This window comes from Gossypium arboreum, chromosome 5, assembly GCF_025698485.1.
Source record: "Gossypium arboreum isolate Shixiya-1 chromosome 5, ASM2569848v2, whole genome shotgun sequence".
Taxonomy (NCBI): domain Eukaryota; kingdom Viridiplantae; phylum Streptophyta; class Magnoliopsida; order Malvales; family Malvaceae; genus Gossypium; species Gossypium arboreum.
In genome coordinates this window covers 89,385,786-89,406,722 of record NC_069074.1, presented here as the reverse complement: position 1 = coordinate 89,406,722, position 20,937 = coordinate 89,385,786, and the positions used below count along the sequence as shown (strand labels likewise).

At 30.5% G+C, this 20,937-nt stretch overlaps 1 protein-coding gene and 2 pseudogenes across 1 annotated transcript; 2 read left to right on the top strand and 1 right to left on the bottom strand.

Moving 5' to 3' along the window:
- The first annotated feature begins 1,169 nt into the window (after positions 1-1,169).
- Positions 1,170-6,778, top strand: LOC128293132 (protein disulfide-isomerase 5-3-like; annotated as a pseudogene).
- A 969-nt stretch (positions 6,779-7,747) lies between these two features.
- LOC108452262 (early nodulin-like protein 3) lies at positions 7,748-9,200 on the bottom strand. Its single transcript, XM_017750033.2, has 2 exons — positions 8,916-9,200; positions 7,748-8,502 (listed from the first exon to the last, which is right to left on the bottom strand). Exons 1-2 carry the CDS (start codon positions 9,118-9,120, stop codon positions 7,976-7,978), a joined length of 732 nt encoding a protein of 243 aa, XP_017605522.1. The 5' UTR covers positions 9,121-9,200; the 3' UTR covers positions 7,748-7,975.
- Positions 9,201-11,710: 2,510 nt separating this feature from the next.
- Positions 11,711-17,086, top strand: LOC128292734 (rab GTPase-activating protein 22-like; annotated as a pseudogene).
- Positions 17,087-20,937: the final 3,851 nt, after the last annotated feature.

Genomic DNA, 20,937 nt, shown 5'->3' with positions numbered 1-20,937 from the left:
AAGTTCAAGACATGGTGTTTATTTTGACTTTTGACTCAATCGCAATCTCAATATCAGCCAAAATTAAAGTGTTTGTATTATTCAGATACAAATTTCACGATTATCCCACGTGGCGATTCTAAGAGGATCACTCTCAGATTTATCCGTATTCTATACCTACTTTAACCCACAGTGATTAAATCCTAGTTATTAAAATTTTTAAAAAAGTTTAAACTTACTTAAATTATATCATTTTTTTAAATTGGTACCTAAAATTTTTATCACAATTGATTCCTAAACTATCGTTATATCCAAAGTGATACCTAAACTATAATGTCTTTCCTAAATTGATACCTAATTTTTTTTTGGGTCACAAGTGGTATATAAACTATATTCTGCAACCAAAATTTGATCTAACACCCAAATTACTCCAGCGGTAAAAAAAAATCTCTTAGCCAATTATTTTGTGACACGTGCAATTTTTAATTAAAAAAGTTAAATATTATTTAGTAAGTTTTTTTTTTCTTCACTTAAAAACTCTAATGACAAAAAACTTAAGAACTTGTCGAAAAACTCATCCAAACTCAGTTTTTGACGACAAAACCCAAATCCTGGCAAGCTTCATTTCTTTTTTTAGGCTTTGATTTCGATTCATTTTCCCCTAATCAAAACTTGTGTATTATTTTTTTTAAAAATGATTTTTTTTTATTTTCTATACGCTTTGCATAAAATAGGTAATGTTAGGTGAACCTTTATAATAACAAAAAGTACATACAGAACATGAAATCTAAATATCGAGAAGAAGTTGAATAGAACAAAAATGATAGGAGGGTTGCAAAGAGAAGTTGCCTAACAATTAAAACAAGTGCATTAAAAGAGATTTTTTACTGCTAAGGTAATTTGAGTAACGAAGTATAAATTAAGTATTATTTTGAGTAATGGAATATAATTTAAGGAGTATTTTGTAATTTAACCCAATTGAAAACCCTGTTTTTTAAAAAATCTAATATGGAAAATGAAAACCCCGAATGAAAACGCAGGAGAGTTAAAGTGGTTAAAACATAAAACGACTTTGCTCATCTCTCACTCTTTATAGTATCTGGAAAATAAGTTTCTCCATTGCTAGATCTCTTGGGATTTAAATTCCTCTTTTTATATTTATCTTTATTTTTATCTTTTTCAAAATAATTCTCTTGAAAAAAATCTGATTCCGATTGATTAAAACCAGTCATGATTTCTTCAAGCAAGATCAAATCCGTCGATTTCTACAGGTTCAGATCTCTCAGTTCTCTTTTTGATTCGTCAGTTTTTTTTCTAGTAAAATTTCTGATTATTGGCTGAAATGAAGTTAAGTTAGTTTAATGGATCCGAGCATTTAATATAGAAAAAGAGCAAAACTAATCGCTGTTTGCTATATTTGGGTTGAAATTTTGTTTATTTATTTACTGGAAAATGAAAAACAAATATTACGTTCTAGCATTAGATTGTATTCCTGTCAATAATTTTGGAGAAACTTCTTGTTTGGTTGCTAAAATTTGATAGTAATTTGGTGAATGAGCTTAAATTCTTTTTTATGAATATTGTTTGCTATTTCGGTTGAAGCACATATAGTGGACTAAATTATCTGCTGAAATGCTTAGGGTTTTTACAGGGTTTAAGTAAATGTTATAATGATACTTGTGTTTTATTAATTATTTTTTCATCTATGTGCAGGAAAATCCCTAGAGATTTAACAGAGGCATCTTTATCCGGTGCAGGGTTATCCATCATAGCTGCATTGGCTATGATGTTTTTATTTGGAATGGTAGGCAGCTTTTCTATTTACTCAAATTTGATTTGGTTTGGCATGTTGGTTGATTTTAAATCCCAAACAACACCTTTGCAACATCCTTCTATCGTAATATTTGTTGCCATTTCCTTTTCTTTTCTCGGATGATACTTATCAGATATATTTTTAGTTCATTTGTTCTACTTTTTCCTTGAAATGAAATTGATTCCTCTGTTCTTTTCCTCTACGCGCTTTAATCCATTAAATATCTTTTGCAGGAAATGAGTAATTATTTTACAGTCAGCACCTCTACATCTGTTATTGTTGACAATAGTTCTGATGGAGACTTTCTACGCATTGATTTTAACATGAGGTGCACTAACTTTCTGTAGCAATCTTATTTTTCAATGTTCTCATTTGTGGCTAATATTATGGAAGGTCCAGGTGAACTTCATGTCAAAAGTACAAGCAGAGTGTAATTGTATTTTGTAGATTGAGTATGTGCTTATATAAGCTTTTACTGCTTGCCTTAATTGATACTGATGGCACATTAGCGTAATGGGCATGGGTGGTTTGAACTGTGTTAAATTCCTAGTGATGAGAAATGTACTTACAATCTGGTAAATCTCACATTTCTTTTCAATTGAGCTTAGCATGAAAAGAGATCCCCCATGCAATTGGGGTCCTAACTCAATTGCAACATTCTTGCTTGACTAGCACATAAACAGTGAGATCCATTGCATTATGGTTCTGATGGTACTTTATACTGCTATTGAGATTTCTATACAGATTCCCCCCCCCCCACGCTTTTTTTTTTCCCAAGAAATGTTGGGATTAGATTTCTGCATGTAAATCAAGATTTATTTGATCATCTTATATGGTTTTTCTTCTAAACTGTTGTAGGTTGCTATTCTGTTGGTTATCTTGATATGCATGTATCTTTTCATTTCTGTAATATCCTTGAACGTAGTTTGAGCTTTATTTTTAATGATAGATAATTATGTTGGCTGACTATTCCAATTGATCTCCAGTTTTCCAGCGCTCTCATGTGAATTTGCATCTGTTGACGTGAGTGATGTCTTGGGAACTGTAAGTACCTATATTAGTGTTTCAATTGCTTAATTTAATTGAAAAGCAAAATGCTTCTGTTTAGTACTAAATCTTTTGCAAGATGATCCTTGCTTTGCTCTGAAGCTTTTTACCAAGCTTAAAATTGCACTTTAAATGCCCAATATAGAGTCTGTCAGAAAACTTTAAGATGAGCTAATACTGTTGTGCCCTATATATTTTGAATTTCATATGAATGTATTTTTATGCTAAATAAAATGAAGTACATCACACCATTTTATGCTGGATATTGTTTGTATTTGACAGTAATACTTTTCATATTCATTCTTCAAGAAGCCTGAATGTTTTTCCTCAGCAGCATTTACCATTCAAAGTTTGGTCCATATGACTAAATTTGTGTCTTCTATTTTCAGAACAGGTTGAATATAACAAAAACAATCCGAAAGTTTTCAATAGATCAACATTTAAGACCTACTGGTGCTGAGTTTCATTCTGGACCTGTTCCACATTCTGTTAAGCATGGAGATGAAGTTGATGAAGAAACTGTTGAGGGTGCTGTACCATTAAATGGTGTTAGCTTTGACAAACTTTCACATGTGTAAGTGGATTAATTCAAAGTTTCAAACCATTTAATTTTGTGTATTGTGTTCCCACTTGGATCTTTCTGCTAAATGCCAATTTTGGTGATACCTCTATGTACTTGATTTGACTTTTTTATTCTTTTTGCAGGTATCCAATTTTAGTTGTAAATTTTTTTGCTCCTTGGTGCTACTGGAGTATTCGCCTGGTAATCTTCCATTAGCATGTGTGATCTTTTGTCTTGAAGATGCTTGCAGAAAGTACTATTGTCTAACACTTGGCTACATACCGTGGTCATTATACACAACTTTTGTTATAGTCATATGATTTCCAATTCTTCTCTTATTAACAATCCATTTTGTGACTTTATGCAGTTCATTTTTATTTTAATAACCCTCTTTTGTTTCTTTTGGATTATTTAGCATTTTAATGACTCCCTAATATATTTTGTGATGTGATATTTTCTGTAGTAGGACCTTAGTTTCTGTGTCATCCTTGAAAGCAAATGCATGTTTGTCTACTTATTCGAAAAAGAGCATCCAGAAATAATTAGACCCTTGTCTCACCATTTTACTTTTTACGTTTCAGAAACCATCATGGGAGAAAACTGCTAACATAATAAGGCAGAGGTCTGAGCATTCATCATTTCTACTCCATGGAGTAAATTTATAGATAGTTTATTGGTTTGGCATGAATTTTTCACCCTTGCCTTTTACAGATATGATCCAGAAGCGGATGGGCGTATTCTTCTGGCCAAGGTTGATTGCACTGAAGAAGTTGACTTGTGTAGGAGGTATTTCTTTGTTTGATGTTTTCTCTCATGTAAATTAATGCTTTCTTGTTTGAGAATACGATTATACATCATTATTTGACCTCCATATTGTTGCCTTTCAGTCTTTCTGATATATATATTTAAACATTGCTTTCTTGCTTCTAGTATAGGAATAGTCCCAAATGTTGCATCTTTTTCTTAGCTTTATCATAAGTTTAATCTTCTCTCTTTATCTCTTTCTTCCTTTTCTGGCACATTTATTACTACTATGCTCACTAGGTCTATGTTCTTCATACAGGCATCACATCCAAGGATATCCATCCATTCGTATTTTCCGTAAAGGCAGTGATCTGAGGTAAGAGGAAGTATTATAGTACATATCCTTTTTCACCCTTATGTAAATGACTGAATGTCCTCCCCATTTTTCCACATTCTTCCTCTTCCTTTTCCTTATGTTGCTTATATTCCAGTATGTGAAACTCATTTATGTACTATGTTTTCAGGCATGTGTTTAACCCTCCACTTTCCTTTGACCAACTAGATGATTATTACATTCTTCTAGGTTAATTAGTGCTGCTGAACCTTATGTTATATGTTCAATGTGGATTGACCTTTTTTTTGTATATATTTCAGGGAGGACCACGGACACCATGAACATGAATCTTATTATGGAGATCGTGATACAGAAACCCTGGTTAAGGTACACGACTAGTTTTGAATTGGCTATTTGCTTTTACAGTTCAGTTTTAGAAATCTTATAAGATAAACGTGCATGCATGACCTAATGCAGTTGTCTGTTTCTTTCAGGCGATGGAAGATTTGGTTGCTTCTATTCCACGAGAGAACCAAAGGCTGGCTTTAGAGGATAAATCCAATATAACAAAACGACCAGCACCATTGACCGGAGGATGCAGAATTGAAGGATATGTCCGTGTAAAGAAGGTAATAATCACGATACTAAATTAGAAACTGACCTTTGGATTTTTTACTTGTAATTATTTTGTCCAATCGTTTATGTTTACCCTTGAGATACATGAGCCGTAGAAATGTTGTTATATCCTACATTACTAGAACTCAAGTGTCAGTGTAGGATACCGGTATGTGTCTGACACAGGTATGGTCAGATTATCTAAGGTTTTTTCATGTATTTGGAGGTCATATTCCCATATCCATGTGTCATACATGAGTGTCGGACATAGGTACTTTTACAAAAATAAATAATTGGAGCAACAGAGGTTACATAGTCTCTTTGATCTCAAACTTTTGCCAATTCAGAACTGTTTTACTTCATATACCTCAAAGTATTAAGCGACTTGCACTTTGCAGGTTCCCGGCAATCTTATCATCTCTGCTCGTTCAGGAGCCCATTCTTTTGATACTTCTAAAATGAACATGTCTCATGTCATTAACCATCTTTCGTTTGGTAAAACGATTTCGCCTCGGTTACTGAGTGATGCAAAGAGATTAATACCTTATCTTGGGAGAAGCCATGACAGGTTGAATGGTCGGCTGTTCATTAATCACCGGATTTAGATGCAAATGTTACTGTAAGTTTGTTCTTTTATACAGTCCTTTCCTTCCAATTATTTATCTCTTTAAGTAACATGGTTGACCATGAGCATTTTATACGCATCTTTGTCAAAGCAAATGATGTTTTATCTCTGTGGCTGAGTAAGATAGGCATTGACCTTGGTTGAGAATAAGAAATCCTTATAATCTAAAACTCGTAAATGAACGTAACTGATCATCTTTCTTCACTTCATTTTCAGATAGAGCATTACCTTCAAATAGTCAAAACAGAGGTAGTTACAAGAAAATCTTCTCGGGAACATACGTTAATTGAGGAATATGAATACACCGCCCACAGCAGTCTGGCACAGAGCATATACATACCTGTTGTGAAATTTCATTTCGAGTTATCTCCAATGCAGGTTATTTTCCAAACTGCTTTAATAATTTTTAACAAAGTTTTTACCTTCCATTCTTCTTGTTTTTCATTCGTTTTTCTGTATGCAGGTTTTGGTAACAGAGAACCCAAAATCGTTCTCACACTTCCTCACCAATGTCTGTGCTATAATAGGAGGTGTTTTCACGGTTAGTATCTTAGCAGCATGTCCCAAACCGCCATTCTTTTTTACTTTTACACGAAATCCACGGTCATTGGTGTTTAAATTTGCAGGTAGCTGGGATATTGGATTCAATATTACACAATACAATTAGGTTGATGAAGAAAGTAGAATTAGGGAAAACTTTTGATAGAGAGGTTAAAGAAATGATGTGTAAAGAAAAACTAATTAGTGGGGATTATTTTAAGGAAACAGAATGGGAATGTAGCCCTCTTTTACGTATAAAAACGAAACCCAAGAGTTCTATTTCAAGTTGCAGTTGGAAATAATTTCGGTATAGATCTTTGAAATCCCCCATCATCAATGCAACAACTTTGCTTCTTTCCCCTTTGAGAAAAATGTGGAGATTTTCTCGGCCCAATGTTGAAAATATTTGGACATGGGTGACTCTAAATTGCGGTGTGGCCATGATCTAGTTTAAAGTATTTGTATGAACCATTAAAATTTACAGAAAACAAAGAATAAAGAAAGAAAATATTTATTATACATTACTTTTATATTTTATGAATCACTTGTAATAAAATATTATTTATTTTGTATTTATTTATATAAAAGAAAAAGTAAATATTTTTATAAAACAATAAAATTAAATAATAGTGTAATTAATTATGAATTTAAAATTTATTTTATTTATAATATATATTATTTGTATTTGTATTTACTACGTAGAAAAGAAAAGAATAATGTAAGAAGAGAAGAAATTTTTTTTAAAATGATACATGTCAAACTCAGTTGTTGACACATGTCACTAATAGACATGTAATAGAAAAGTTGATGGAATGATTGGCAAAAGGATGTGATTGGAGTTATACTAAATTTTGAGGATCGATTAAAATTTGATTGATTTTGGGGCCATTTGATGGAATTAATATATATATATATATATATATATATATATATATATATGAAAATTAAAATTAAAATTAAGATCTTTAATGAACGGAAAGGAAATTTCGCAACCAGAATTGAAAAATTGTTATATGTATCATTTATTTTGTATATATATATATATATATTAATTTTTTAATTATATCTACACTCACCTATTATCACCTAGTCTTATTTGTATACTTTTTAAACTACATCGATTTTGACAAAAAGAAAAAAAGAACTCACTCATAGTTTACAAAAATAATTTTTCATCAAAGAATATTTAACTATTCAAATAAACTCCACATTTTAGTGGAAATCAAATTTTATTTAAAATAAAGATTAATTAGATTTAACTTACAATATAAATAAAACCTATTTAAGAAAGATAGAAACAAATTTTTATCATATGAAAAGAGGTTACCTTAATCAGTAGTTGAGAGTTTGATCCTTACTCTAAGAATAAAAAGTTTTAAAATTCATAAACAACATCTACCTCTTAATGGATCTATTAAATGCGAAATACTAATTATTGGGCTCGTTCATATAAATGTATTGAAACTAAAAAATGAGAAAGGAAGCTGGTATCCCAAAAGGTATAAAATCCATTTATTTATGTGTTTACAAACAAGTACACACCAAATATTATACACACTATATATAAAGCTTATTCCTTCTGTTTTTCTTTAACAATCAATAATCAAGAAAAAAAAAAACCCATTTTAACCTAATAGACACAAACTGAGGCAAATCAAACAAAATAAATATATCAAAAAAATTAACAATAGTAGTAATAAAGGAAGAACTCCCCACTTAGAACCCTAAAACAAGAGTTGAAGCCACCAACATTGTTCCCATTGTAGTACTCATCCACCTCAAACAAGTTGCAACATTTGGTGGATGTGACTCTTCACTCGGTGCCGGTGTCGGGTTAACCTCCACTGTCCCCGTCGGTGGAGACTCCGCAGAAGGTGCCGGAGATGGCGGCATTACGTTGGTCGAACCGGTTGGTGGAGGAGAAGGAGCATTGGTTTCGTTTACGGGTGCTGGAGACGGCACCATTACATCGACCGAACCAGATGGCGCGGGAGAAGGAGCGTTGGTTACGTTTGCGTTGGAAGAACGGTTGGTCCGATCAGCTAAGACGACGACCACTAACTTCTCGTCCTTTTGGCAATTGCCTTTGGTACCACTGATGAAATGGTATGGCCCTGAATGATCCAATGAGAAAACAGTGTGGCCATCGGTGTATTTGGACCAGGGTGACTCTACATTGCAGTTCTTGTAGGCATCCTCACTCACATATAGCACTGAATCTTCGTTTGGTGCGTAGTTAAACACTGTGGCATATCATCGCACACATACATTACAATTCAAACAAAATACTTTAACATTATACTAGTCCCTATGCTTATATAAAATTTGAGATTTTAGTCTCTATACCTTTAGAAAGTTAAAAATTAGATCCTTTTACCTTTTAAGGGTAACCTAATCAATATGACAAATCTACGAGGTTTTAGGTTCAAATATTATCGTATGCATATATATTTTTTAAATTTTATATAAAAATAAAAACACTAAAAAATATTTGTTATTTTATAAAAATAATGGGTTTTGACAATTTCATAATTAAGTTCGGACTTGATTGTAAGAAATAATTAAACTATTGAATTATCTTTTAAACCTTATGACTTTTCTTTTCTCAAATGTGTTCTTCAAAATGTGATTTGTATAGTGGATATTAGCAACTTACCAAGTGAGTCACCAATCTGAAATCTGTTGTGTTCAGCCCATTGATTGTAAGTTTGAGCATTGGAGCCATTATGAAGACCCCAGTTCACTTGGAATTCTCTTGCATAACCCTTTTGAATCATCATCATCATCATCAAACAAAGCAGCCCCACTGCTACAAATCCTTTGCTTTCATAATCTAATGTTCTCAAAATGGAGTTTGCCATTCCTAAAACCAAAACAAACAAACAATGACCCTATATGTGTTTTCAACCAAAACAAACTGAAACTTTGGTGACAACAATGGGTGCCTATACCAGGGTTTTTGTAGGCCAACTTGCATGAAAAGAAATTTAGGGTTAATTGCACCTGATGTCCTCAAACTATAGCTCAAATTCTAAACTCGTCTCAAAATTTTAAAATATTTTAATTGAGTTCTTAAAATATTAGTATCATATCAATTAGGCCCTTTTGTCAGCTTAGCTTTTAGCTTGCGCATTGAATTGTAGCGCGATATGACATGTGGCATATTTAAAAAATGTGTATTTATCGCATGGACACCTTAAATCTCATGCACCCTTCTAAATTTTAATGAGATTGTTTTTTTTTTTTCAACACGTTAGATTCAAGTTGTTTACATAATAAGTACACACATGTTTACGTATTTTAAATTCACTCCATGTTAGATCTAAGTCAGCATTTAGTGCTCGAGCCAATGGAAGGACCTAATTGATACGAAAATGATACTTTAAGAACTCAATTAGAGCATTTTGAAATGTAGGGCCACTTTAAAATCTAATCTATACTTTGAGAACATATTATGGAATTAACCCAAAACTATATAAACTGTGGCTTACAAGCTTTTGTTTCTTTTCCATATATTCCTTTCTTTTTTGCTTCGAGGATTTCTTGGTTTCTGGACCAAAGTATAAATCTTCTACTTCTTATAGTTTATATGAATCTTCTTTTTATATATATATATATATATTGAATATATGCTTTGCTTGATCATACACAAGAATATCCATGTCTTTCCTTTGGGTTAAACCATTGAAATTCTACATACATTAATGGAATTTGCTTTCACCAATAGAAAATGTGTAAATTTTTATATAATTAATGTTACTGTAGTAATTCATAGTAAATATCAGTCGTGTCAATGAGTTCTCGATTGAAATAGTAAAGTTAAAGTTCGAATATTTTAAATACTTAGATTCAATTCCACTTGTGTGAATTATGTGTTAACTAATTAATTATTTAGTTCAATACATGTATTGAATATTTATGATAATAATCGTTTGATATGATTGTAAATATAACTTTAAAACAACGAATTAGCAACAAAAATTAAAATTAAATTTGGTCTAATATCAAAGTTCCTCTTCTTCAAGTCATTCTTAAATTTTCTTTTATTTTAGATATATTCTAAAATAATAAAGAAAAAGGAAAAGGAAAAGAAAAAGAGTGCTTGAGATGGAGACAGGTTTGCAAATCGTAATTGTTGAATTTCATTCCTCATACTTATATGACTTTAGATATGAGATATAATTTTTTAAACAAAATCCAACATATCTGTATTGAATATTGCCTTTATTTATGTTATTGTTGTGAATCGAGTTTTAGTTTAATTGATATCGATATTATTATCAGTGTAGAAAAAAGTGGTTTCGAGCACATTAAAATTTACTTATCCTTCTACTTAAAGGTTAAGAAGGGATTATAAGTAGTGCTAAACATTGTATAAAAAAATATCTAATATTCTTGGCATAATAACTTATTTGATCTTCAAATTTTACAAAAAAAAAAAATCATTTCAACTATTCATTTAATTTATCGCCTCTTTTAGCCCTTGACATTACATTGTTTGTCAAATTACACAAAATGGATGGAAAAGTTAGCGTTTGTTAACTTTCCTAACATGGCATACACGTTGATGCCACATCAACAATTAATATATTTTTTAATTTTAAAAAATTAATTAATTGTCGATGTAATATGCATGTGGATGTCACGTCAAGAAAGTTAATAGACATTAATTGATTTAGCGATTAAAGGATATTTAGTTATATACTTCATTTGGGTTTAAACTTTTAGGAGCAAGTGATAAGTCTTTATTTGAGTAGTTCCTTTGAATGTAACATGTATTATTATTAATTCTCTAATTATACAATATCCAAAATAAAGTTATTTTAATTAGAATATAACTTTTTAACATCAAAACTTTAATTTAAATATAACAAATTTTATTTGATGATATTTTTATTTGCAAAATTCCAAGAAAAGCCAACCAAGCTAATAACTAGTTATAGAACCGATCATGGGTCGGGTTAGGTTAATGTAAAAATTTAGGCTTGTTTTCTAGGCTTAAAATTTTGTCCAAGCCCAACCTAGATTAAAAATGTTAAACCCAAACTTGATCCAACTTACTTGTATTAAATTTTTAATCTAAAATTAATTTAAAAATATAATACATCAAATACATTAAAAAATCTTTATACTTAAATAACACTATGATAGTTGCAAGTTAATAAGTAAATGTCTCTAAAATAATAGTAGAATTAATAATAAAACAAGAGATACAATATCCACATAATAACAATAAAGTAGTAGTAAAACAGTTGATTCGGGCTAGCCCGAACCGAAACCAAAAATTCTACCTGAGGCTCAACCCATTTAAAAAACAGGTTTTATTTTTTGTCTAAATCTATTTTTCGAATTTACATTTTTACTCGAACTCTTTCATTTTTCAAGCTTATTTTCGAACCTGGACGAATAACTCGGTGTAAGACAACATGTAGTTTTTGTTTGAGTGATGGTATGGGTTTTACAACTGTATTCTGTTTTTATTGTTGCAAGTGACCTTTTTTTCAGTTATTGAAAGTTTAATCTTCTAGGTAGAAAAAAAAACATAAAGAAAATGTCAAATTAAAAAGTCAAAATAAACATTAAAAGAGATTTAAATTTAGGACATAAGACAAATAAGGGAAATTGGCGGTTAAATTTAGACAAGAAGCAGAGAAAAAGAAGGAAAAACGGTTTGTAATTACAAAAATAAGCAATTAAAAACAAATTTAAAAACAGTCCAAGAATGAGAATCCCTTTTTGAGGAAGCAGAGTTGCCTGGGCTTCTCCATTTTATCAAATTTTCCCCTGCATTTTTCTGTTTTGGGTGTTTTTTCTTCTTCCACCCAAAGGTTTTAACTTTTGGTGGAAAGAAGTTTTTTTGTGCAAAAAGGGAAAAACAGTTTTTTATTTTAAATATTTATTTGATAAATGTGGGAGCTCCAGCAGAACCTGCAGATTCTTATTATGAGGTCCGACCTGAATGTACTGATGTTCCGAACACCAAATTTAAGATCAGGGTTTGTTTTTTATTTATTTTTAATTAATTTTTGGAAATAAATGAGGATTATTTATGGGGAAAAGAAGTTGGTTAATAAAAGATGATAATATGGTGATGGATGCAGCCTGGAAAAACTCTAAGCGTGAGGAGATGGAAAGCTGCATTTTCTCCAGATGGCCGTTTGGATATTGCCAAAACTCTAGACCGTATACATCGTGGGGTGAGTGGATCTTCATCATACATACATGCATATGGGCTAATTGCATCCATCGTCCTTAAACTATTCCTCAATTTCTAAATTGGTTTTTATATCAAGACATAATATAAATTTAGCCTTCAATGTTTTCATTTTCTTTTGTCAATTTGACCCTTATTCTTTTTTTTAAAATTAAATTTGACATTCAACCTTTTAAAAGAAGTCGGATTGTTGTTTTTAATGGAATATCGACTAAAATATTAATTTTAACGTGAATTTTGTGCCAACATCGTTAAAAAATTAAGATTTTAGTTGGTATTTTCATTAAAAAACGATTTGACTTTTTTTTAAGGGTAATCAAATTTAGCTCAAAAGACAAGTAGAGGCCTTGGTGTCCCTAAAATGAAAAATTTGTATCTTAACCCTTTTAAAATTCAAAAGTAAAAAATTAATACATTGTAAAATTACATTTTGACCCTCTAAATGATAAAATTTTGATTTAATTTTTCTAAAATTATAAAATTTTAAGCTTACAATGAAAAAAAGTATTTTGGCTCTCATAAAAAAATTTAATTTAGTTTCGATCCCTTTAAAAGAATTTTTCGACTTCACCCCTAATCAATCATGTTCTTGGGTTGGCATAACCATCAGCTTGAATATTAAATATCTATTCATATCTGAGAGAAACATATTTAAAAATAATGATTAAATTTTAATGATTTTATCTATTTTTAGAAAAATTTAAAAAAATTATATTGAAAATTAAAATATAAAAACTAAATCCTCTAATTTGATTGGCTCTATTTATGGTTTTTAATTATTGGATTGGAAAATGTAGGGGATCCATCCGACAATTAGAGGAGAAGTATGGGAGTTTCTACTTGGTTGCTTTGATGCCGATAGCACATACGAGGAAAGGGATCAGATACGTCAGCAACGAAGGTACTTCACTTATCTTCATTCCTTTTATTTTTCTATTCAATCTTTTGGAAATTATGTTTTTTTTTATCGAGTTAATTTGAGTGAAATTTTTTAAAATTAAACTAGCGTGTCTTATTATATAAATTAAACTTGGTTTGAAGTTTTACCGAATCAGTTTAAATAAAAAAAATTGGGTTAAAATATGAAGTTCATTCATGTATGTTGATAAAATTTGAGATTTAATCATTATACTTTAAAAGTTAAAAATCCAATTCTCTTACTTTTTTTTAATTTAAAAATTATAATACAACGAGGGCGTAGCTAGGGGGCCCGAACCCCTTAAAGTGGAAAAATTTTCATTTAGGCCTTTTAAATTTGTAAAATTTTAAATTAATAAAGGTAAAATTACACTTTGCCCCCTAAAAATGATAAAAGTTCGATTTAATTCTTTAAAATTATAAAGATATAGACTATTCAAATAGTGAAATTGAATTTTTACTATCATAAAAATTAAAAATTAATTTTGGCCCCGCTAAAAATTTGTCAACTTTTAACATGTTTATTTTTCCTCAACCATATGCCACGTCAAATGAAGGAAGTCTAACCAACATGTTTTATTGATAAATTTTGAAAAAAAAAAGAAAAACTTATGATTTTAGTGATTAGATTAGGATTTTAAAATTAAAAGAGTAGGACTTAATTTTTAGAATTTAAAAAATAGGGATTAAATCTCGAATTTTATTAAAATATAAGGATTAATTGCATATTTTAACCAAAAAATTGTACCGCAGAGCATTTTGAAAGTTGTTTTTTTTTTTAGGGAGCAATATGCAAAAATGAAGAGTGATTGTCGTGAAATATTTCCTGTCGTTGGAAGTGGCAAGTACATAACAGCGCCTGTAATAACCGAAGACGGTCAGCCAATTAGTGACCCTTTAGTACTTGCGGAGACAAGTCAAGGTAACTCACTCAACACTTCACTTTTCTTTTTTAAACAAATAGTTGGACCAAATTGAAATAAATATGATATTAAAGATGGAAATGGATATTTTATGTGAATTCAAATATTGTACATTCGAATATTAATGTGTGATTAATTATTCTAAGCGCAGATGATAATACGATAGAAATTGTGAAGGAACTAACGAGTCGCGGTCCTTTGGACAATAAAGTAATCCAGTGGCTGCTTACATTGCATCAAATAGGTAAGATTAGGGTTCGATCTTTCAAATACTTTTCTATCCATTATTTTCTAATACACTAACGATGATTAAAATTATATTAGATAAAAATTTGAAAATTATAAGTATATACTTTGTTTTATTTCTTCGAGTCCAATGACATTCCTCATATTCATATTTCGACTCAGGCCTGGATGTGAGGCGTACCGACCGGACTTTAGTATTCTACGAGAAGGAAGAGAATTTAGCGAAACTATGGGATATTCTCTCTGTTTATGCTTGGATAGATACTGATGTTGGCTACTGTCAAGGTAAGTAATACTCGATCTATTTTTTTAAATTGAATCGGATTTTATAGGATGAGTGGTCTAATTTTGTTTACAATGTCGAGCAGGAATGAGTGACCTATGTTCCCCGATGATTATGCTTCTTGAAGATGAAGCTGATGCATTTTGGTGCTTCGAGCGTTTAATGCGTAGATTGGTACTTCTTTTTGACTTGATTTCCGTATGACATTGCAGTGCTCATCGGCTTTATTGCTGGTTTCTTACAATATGTGTTCATATTTTGAATCTTATTAAAGAGAGGAAATTTCCGGTGCACCGATAGTTCGGTCGGGGTTGAAACACAGCTTTGTAGTTTGGCGACGGTAACTCAAGTTATCGACCCGAAACTTCATCAGCACTTAGGTACGAACCGAAACTTACATAACTTCTTTTTGCACATTTTGTTAATAGTTTTCCTCCTTACATTGGTTTATAGAGACGCTAGGTGGAGGTGATTATCTCTTTGCTTTCCGAATGCTAATGGTCTTATTTCGTCGAGAGTTCTCATTTTGCGATTCCTTATACTTATGGGAGGTATGTTAAATGCTTTGCTCACATTCGAGTTTGAGTGAGATTAGCATTCGTGTTCTAATATTGATTTCTATAGATGATGTGGGCTCTGGAATATGATCCGGACATGTTCTACCAGTACGAAGATTCGGGTTCGGATATGGAGAAAACCGAAGGTGCTAAAGTAAGACAGAAATCAACACGAAAGTGCGGGAAATACGAGAGGGAAAATATGAAGGTGAAAAACCCTGAAGCTCATCTTCCCATTTCCGTTTTCCTCGTCGCCAGTGTCTTGAAAGACAAAAGCTCAACGCTACTGCAGGAAGCTCGCGGTCTGGACGATGTAGTTCAGGTAAGCTTACATTTTCGTAGTGTTTGTTAGGAATTCGCTTCTTCCGTTCGATATCGATTAACACTAACATCTATTTCCCGGTCCTACTTATCTTAATGCTTTACCTGTGTTGTTTTCTTGCTTTTATACCTTTCCAGATTCTGAATGACATAACTGGGAACTTAGATGCCAAGAAAGCATGCATAGGGGCAATGAAACTTCATAAGAAATACTTAAAAAAGGTACTACTTTTTCCTTCATATGGTGCATAATGTCAAATACGATACATGTGTTTGACATATGTTTTTAAATACATGTTGCATACGTGCTCATGGCTCATGTCGGACTCATGCAAGATACCTACTTATTTTTTCAAGTTCGGGTCTAGTCTGACCTTAAAAATGGACTTCCTTTATATCAAAGCCTAATGCAATTTAAGAAAAGTAAATATGGGTTCAACCAGGCCCGTCATATTTGATTTTTTAAATTATTTTTATTTAAAAATAATTTTTTAATAAAATATAATACACTAAATGCACAAAAAAAAGGCTTAGATAATTTTTTTAAAATTTTGGATTGGTTATTTAGTCGGGTAAATTTTTTAATATATATATTTATAATTAATATAGTATTTTTATAACATAATATATTTAGATTGAGCCAAAAAAATCTTACTCAAAACTCGACCCATATAAAAAACAGACCTTAAATTTTATCCAAGTCTATTTTTCAAACGGACATTCAAGCTTAGGTGAATCACATTACCTATGGGCATGCCTACATACCTTAAACATGTATATTTTAAGAAAAAAGATTGTTGGCAAACCTCTTTAAATAGTAAAATTTTTTTTTAATCCTTTTGAAAATTATGAAATTATACGCCCCTTTGAATTTGATTCAATTTAGGCCCCTAAAACCTTTTACTACCTTCGCCCTTACAAGCAATGAGGATGAATAGTGTTGTATGATAAAATTTTATACAAGCAAGTCCAACTCAAGAACTCTTTCCATTCATCTTGTTATCACAGGCGCAGGCAACTCCTTCAACTCAGAAGCTCTTTCCATTCACCTTGTGATCACAGGTACAGGCAAGTCCTTCAACTCAAAAACTCTTTCCATTCATCATGTGATCACAGGACAAGATAACATAGCATAAGGGAGATGGAGGCGCATTTTCGGCCCCAGTTGTTTTTTTCTCTCGTGGATTGAACAACTTGGTTTCGGAGAAGAGAATGATACATTTTGTGGATTAGGGATTACAGAATTCTATAGCTGCTGATGCTATAGAAGCATTGTTTACTCTATACCAATCCATTGTTGTATGAGCATTTCTGAGTTTCATTTTCTTTCAAGAAATACAAACAACAACCTAGGTGATTTTGCCATTTTTCATTCTCACTATTTATTTATTGCTATGTTATTCCAATTCTGGCATAAATATCATATACGACGCGAGCAAAAAGATTGTATAAAACAGTGACACCACGTAATTTGTATATCTTTTCCAATAGTTTAATGCCATATTAGCATTTTCGCCCTGAAGAAAATCAAATCCAAATAAAAATCTTGAAATAAAATTACTGATGTAGTATTAAACTATTAGAAAGTGATAATATTTCTATTTCATACAATCATTTCTCTATAACGCAAAAATCCTTCAAACAAACAATTTGCTTTCAATTAATGGCCAAAAAAAGTCTAATAATTCTTGTTTGCATTCATAGTAAAAAAAATTACCTTGGTGAAAAAATTGAAAAGTTTGGTTCATTAGTTAAGGGTGTTCATCTCGTTCCTATGTCTTGGGATCGAGTAGTAAGAATTGTCTACTAATGGTTTGTGTGTGACAATAATTTCCTCTTGTTAGTCGTGTATGAATTATTAAAAAAATTAATCTTTTACGTATCAAACAATGAACTTTCTTAATTTATTATTAGTATGGTTGAAAAAACGAAATAGTAAGTGAAATTTGACAGTTGAATCATATTAAAAATTAAGGAACATAAATTAATAATAACTAAGAAAAATTGTAAAAATTCAAGAAAAAGATAACAAAATAAAATTAGAAAAAATTAATAAAAATTATATTTACAAAATATTAAATCATGAAAATGAACCAAAGTATATGGAAAGGTTCATTTTGTTAAGAAAACCAAGTTAAAAGTAAATAACTTAGAAGTTAATCGATGATTAGTGAATAAAACTTAGAATAAAGAAATGTCGCCTATTGTTTTATATTTATAGATAAGGGTGTGTATTCGATTGATTTGAGTGAAATTTTTTGAATTAATCGAGTTGGCAAATCATATTTTATCATATTAACTTAATTTGAAATGAAATTGAGTTGATTTGAATCAACTAGTGAAATTGTTTTGAGTTAAATTAAAAAAATTTAAACATGTAAAATTAAAATCTTGTTACAGTATAATTAATTCTATGTTAGAGTACATAAATTTGAAACCGTATATATTTAAAAATATTTTCAAAACAAAATAATAAAAATAAGATACTTTAGTATAATAAGCTTAAATCATTAATTAACTTATTTAAGTTCTCGTAGTGGCGTATTTAGGAAACTGGTAGAAACTCAAAATTATTATTTTAGAAAATTTTGAAATTTTGAAATTTTTATATATTCTTTAGAATTTTTTAAAATATAAATTTTAAATTTTTATAAATATTTTGTAATTTTTACTGAGAGAGATCAATTTGCTCATTTTCAAAATTGACGGTACAAAGGTTTCTTTGTACCAATTAATTATTCAAATTATTTGAACTATTCGAATTTAAAATTCAACTTAACTCGAACTCAAAACTCGAATTACTTATTTGAGTTGATTCGATTAACTCATATTTTAAATTTTTTTCGGAATCAAATCAAGTTTTGCTCGCATCTATTTACAGACATTTCCCTCTAAAGAACCAGTAAATAGGGATGTTCAAACAGTTAACTGATCGGTTAATCGAACCAAATTAATATTAACTGAACTTTTTAATTTTTTTAACTGTTAACCAAACCGAAATTTAAAAAAATAAATTAACCAAACCGAACCGAACTGAATTAACCAAAATCTATATGTTTTTTTTTTTTTTTGTTAAAACGAGTATAAAACATATCAAAAAAAAATAAATTAATAATATTTATTTGACCAAATTAACCGATTTAGCAATAGTCTTACATATAATATATAATATTATTTATTAAGTTCGGTTAAGTACCCGATTTGAGCCAGATTAACCGTTAACCGAAATTCTAAAAAATCTTTAACCGACCTTCGATCGAACTAGATCGATTAACCAAATTAGATCGATTCGGTCGGTTAATTCAGTTTTAACCAAAATTTGAATATCTCTACCAGTAAATATGTGTTAAAACATCAAAATTTTCAACTAGTTCCCCAAATTAGAAAAACCAAAATCCCTACGTTTAAAGAAAAATCAGTGTAACGCCCCTAACCCGAATCCGTCACCGGAATAGAGTTATGGAGCATTGCCGGAGTTACCGATTTATTTATCAGATATTTTATTTCATCTAACGTTCATATTTGGAACCAATTAAAATCAAACATATTGTCCCTTAAAAGTACTTATTTTTCTCGACATGTTTTACTTAAATTTATTACTCGTCTCAATATACTTAATTTCCTTGTATCAACGTATCAAAGATAATCACATATTGACATATCATGATAAATATCATTCTCTTGTTATTTCTTCATAAGCATAAATCAGGTAATTCATTATATCGATAATTCATGCATTTAAAAATACAATTCAAGTTACACTAACTTACCTCGTTGCTTGTTCATGTTTATAATTTCATTAATCCGATATCTTTCATTTTTCACGTTCAAGTCTCGTATTCGAGTCATCCGGATCTTTGTAAATAAATTTGATCGTCGTTTTCATTTATTTCATGTTCTAATACGTTCAATTAATGCTCTAAACAAAATTACCATTTTACCCCTAAACTTTTCATTAATGACGATTTCATCCTTAGGCTCAAAAAAATAAAATAATAAATATCTTATTAAAATATTAAATAAATAATAACTATCTAATTAAATAATTATAAAATATCACCAACATAATCATTACTTTCTTCATTTCTCTCTCTTCCAATTGACCATTTTGCCCTTTGTGATCTTGTAAAATTTCATTCTTGAGTCATCACTTAATTTAGTAAAATTGTAATTTAGTCCCTCATAATTCTTCACCTATTCAATTTGGTCCTAATTCATCAATTTTCCTCGGTTTCTAGATCATTCCACCCTTAAAATATTTTCAATATTGGTCCTTCAACTTTTTCATATTTACACTTCAACCCCTTAAATTTTGAGTATTTACTCTTGGACAACAAAACTTTTCTCACTTTTACAATTTAGTCCTTTCTTGAATTAATATGTCATAATATACTTCCCAATGACATAACTCAAATTTCCTCTTCTTGTCACTTTATTTCCTTATTTTACTATATAAAGGATAATATCTTACTGTAAAAATTTTCGGGGTGTTACAATCAGTTGCTTCTCCCTCTTTTGTTCGCCTCTCTAGTGATCCGCCCCGTCCATCGCTGTCCATCACTCATGGTTCTCGTTGTCGTCAACATCCATTGCTCCACTTTGATCTGCCTCTACCTTCTCCCAAACCTCAACTTTATTCTAGACTTCGGTCTCATTATTCTGCAATGGTAATTGAAGTAACTATTTTTCATGTAATATAGGTTTGGAATTGGACACAAGCAATAAGAGATTGTCTTTCTAAAATTGAAAATTGGTCTACCACAGCTGATTTTGAGAAAGTAACACCATAACGAGTTAACAAATTGTTTAGTTTTGATTTTGTGCCCGGCTTTCAACTTGGATATCTTAATCTTACGCTCGATAAACGTCAAGGGGTTAATTGGTGATCAAGAAGAGAAATTAAAAGATTACAAAATTTGATACAGGTTTGACCTCAATTGTCTACTTTCATTAGCTTAGCTTTTCTCAACTAAGCATTTTCCCCAATTCACTAAATGATACAAGCTATAACCTTTACGGCTCCCATCTTTTTATTAGGCTAAGATAGATAATTTCTCTAGTTTTTCAAAGCTTAACTAGAAACCCAAAAAGATGTAAACAACAAGGACTGCCCAAAGGTAGGTGTTTACGAAATTAAGCTCTCTTAAAAACAAATAAATATTTAAATAAAGAAATGCATAAATACCAGCAAGCTTATATCATATTCAGTCATAATC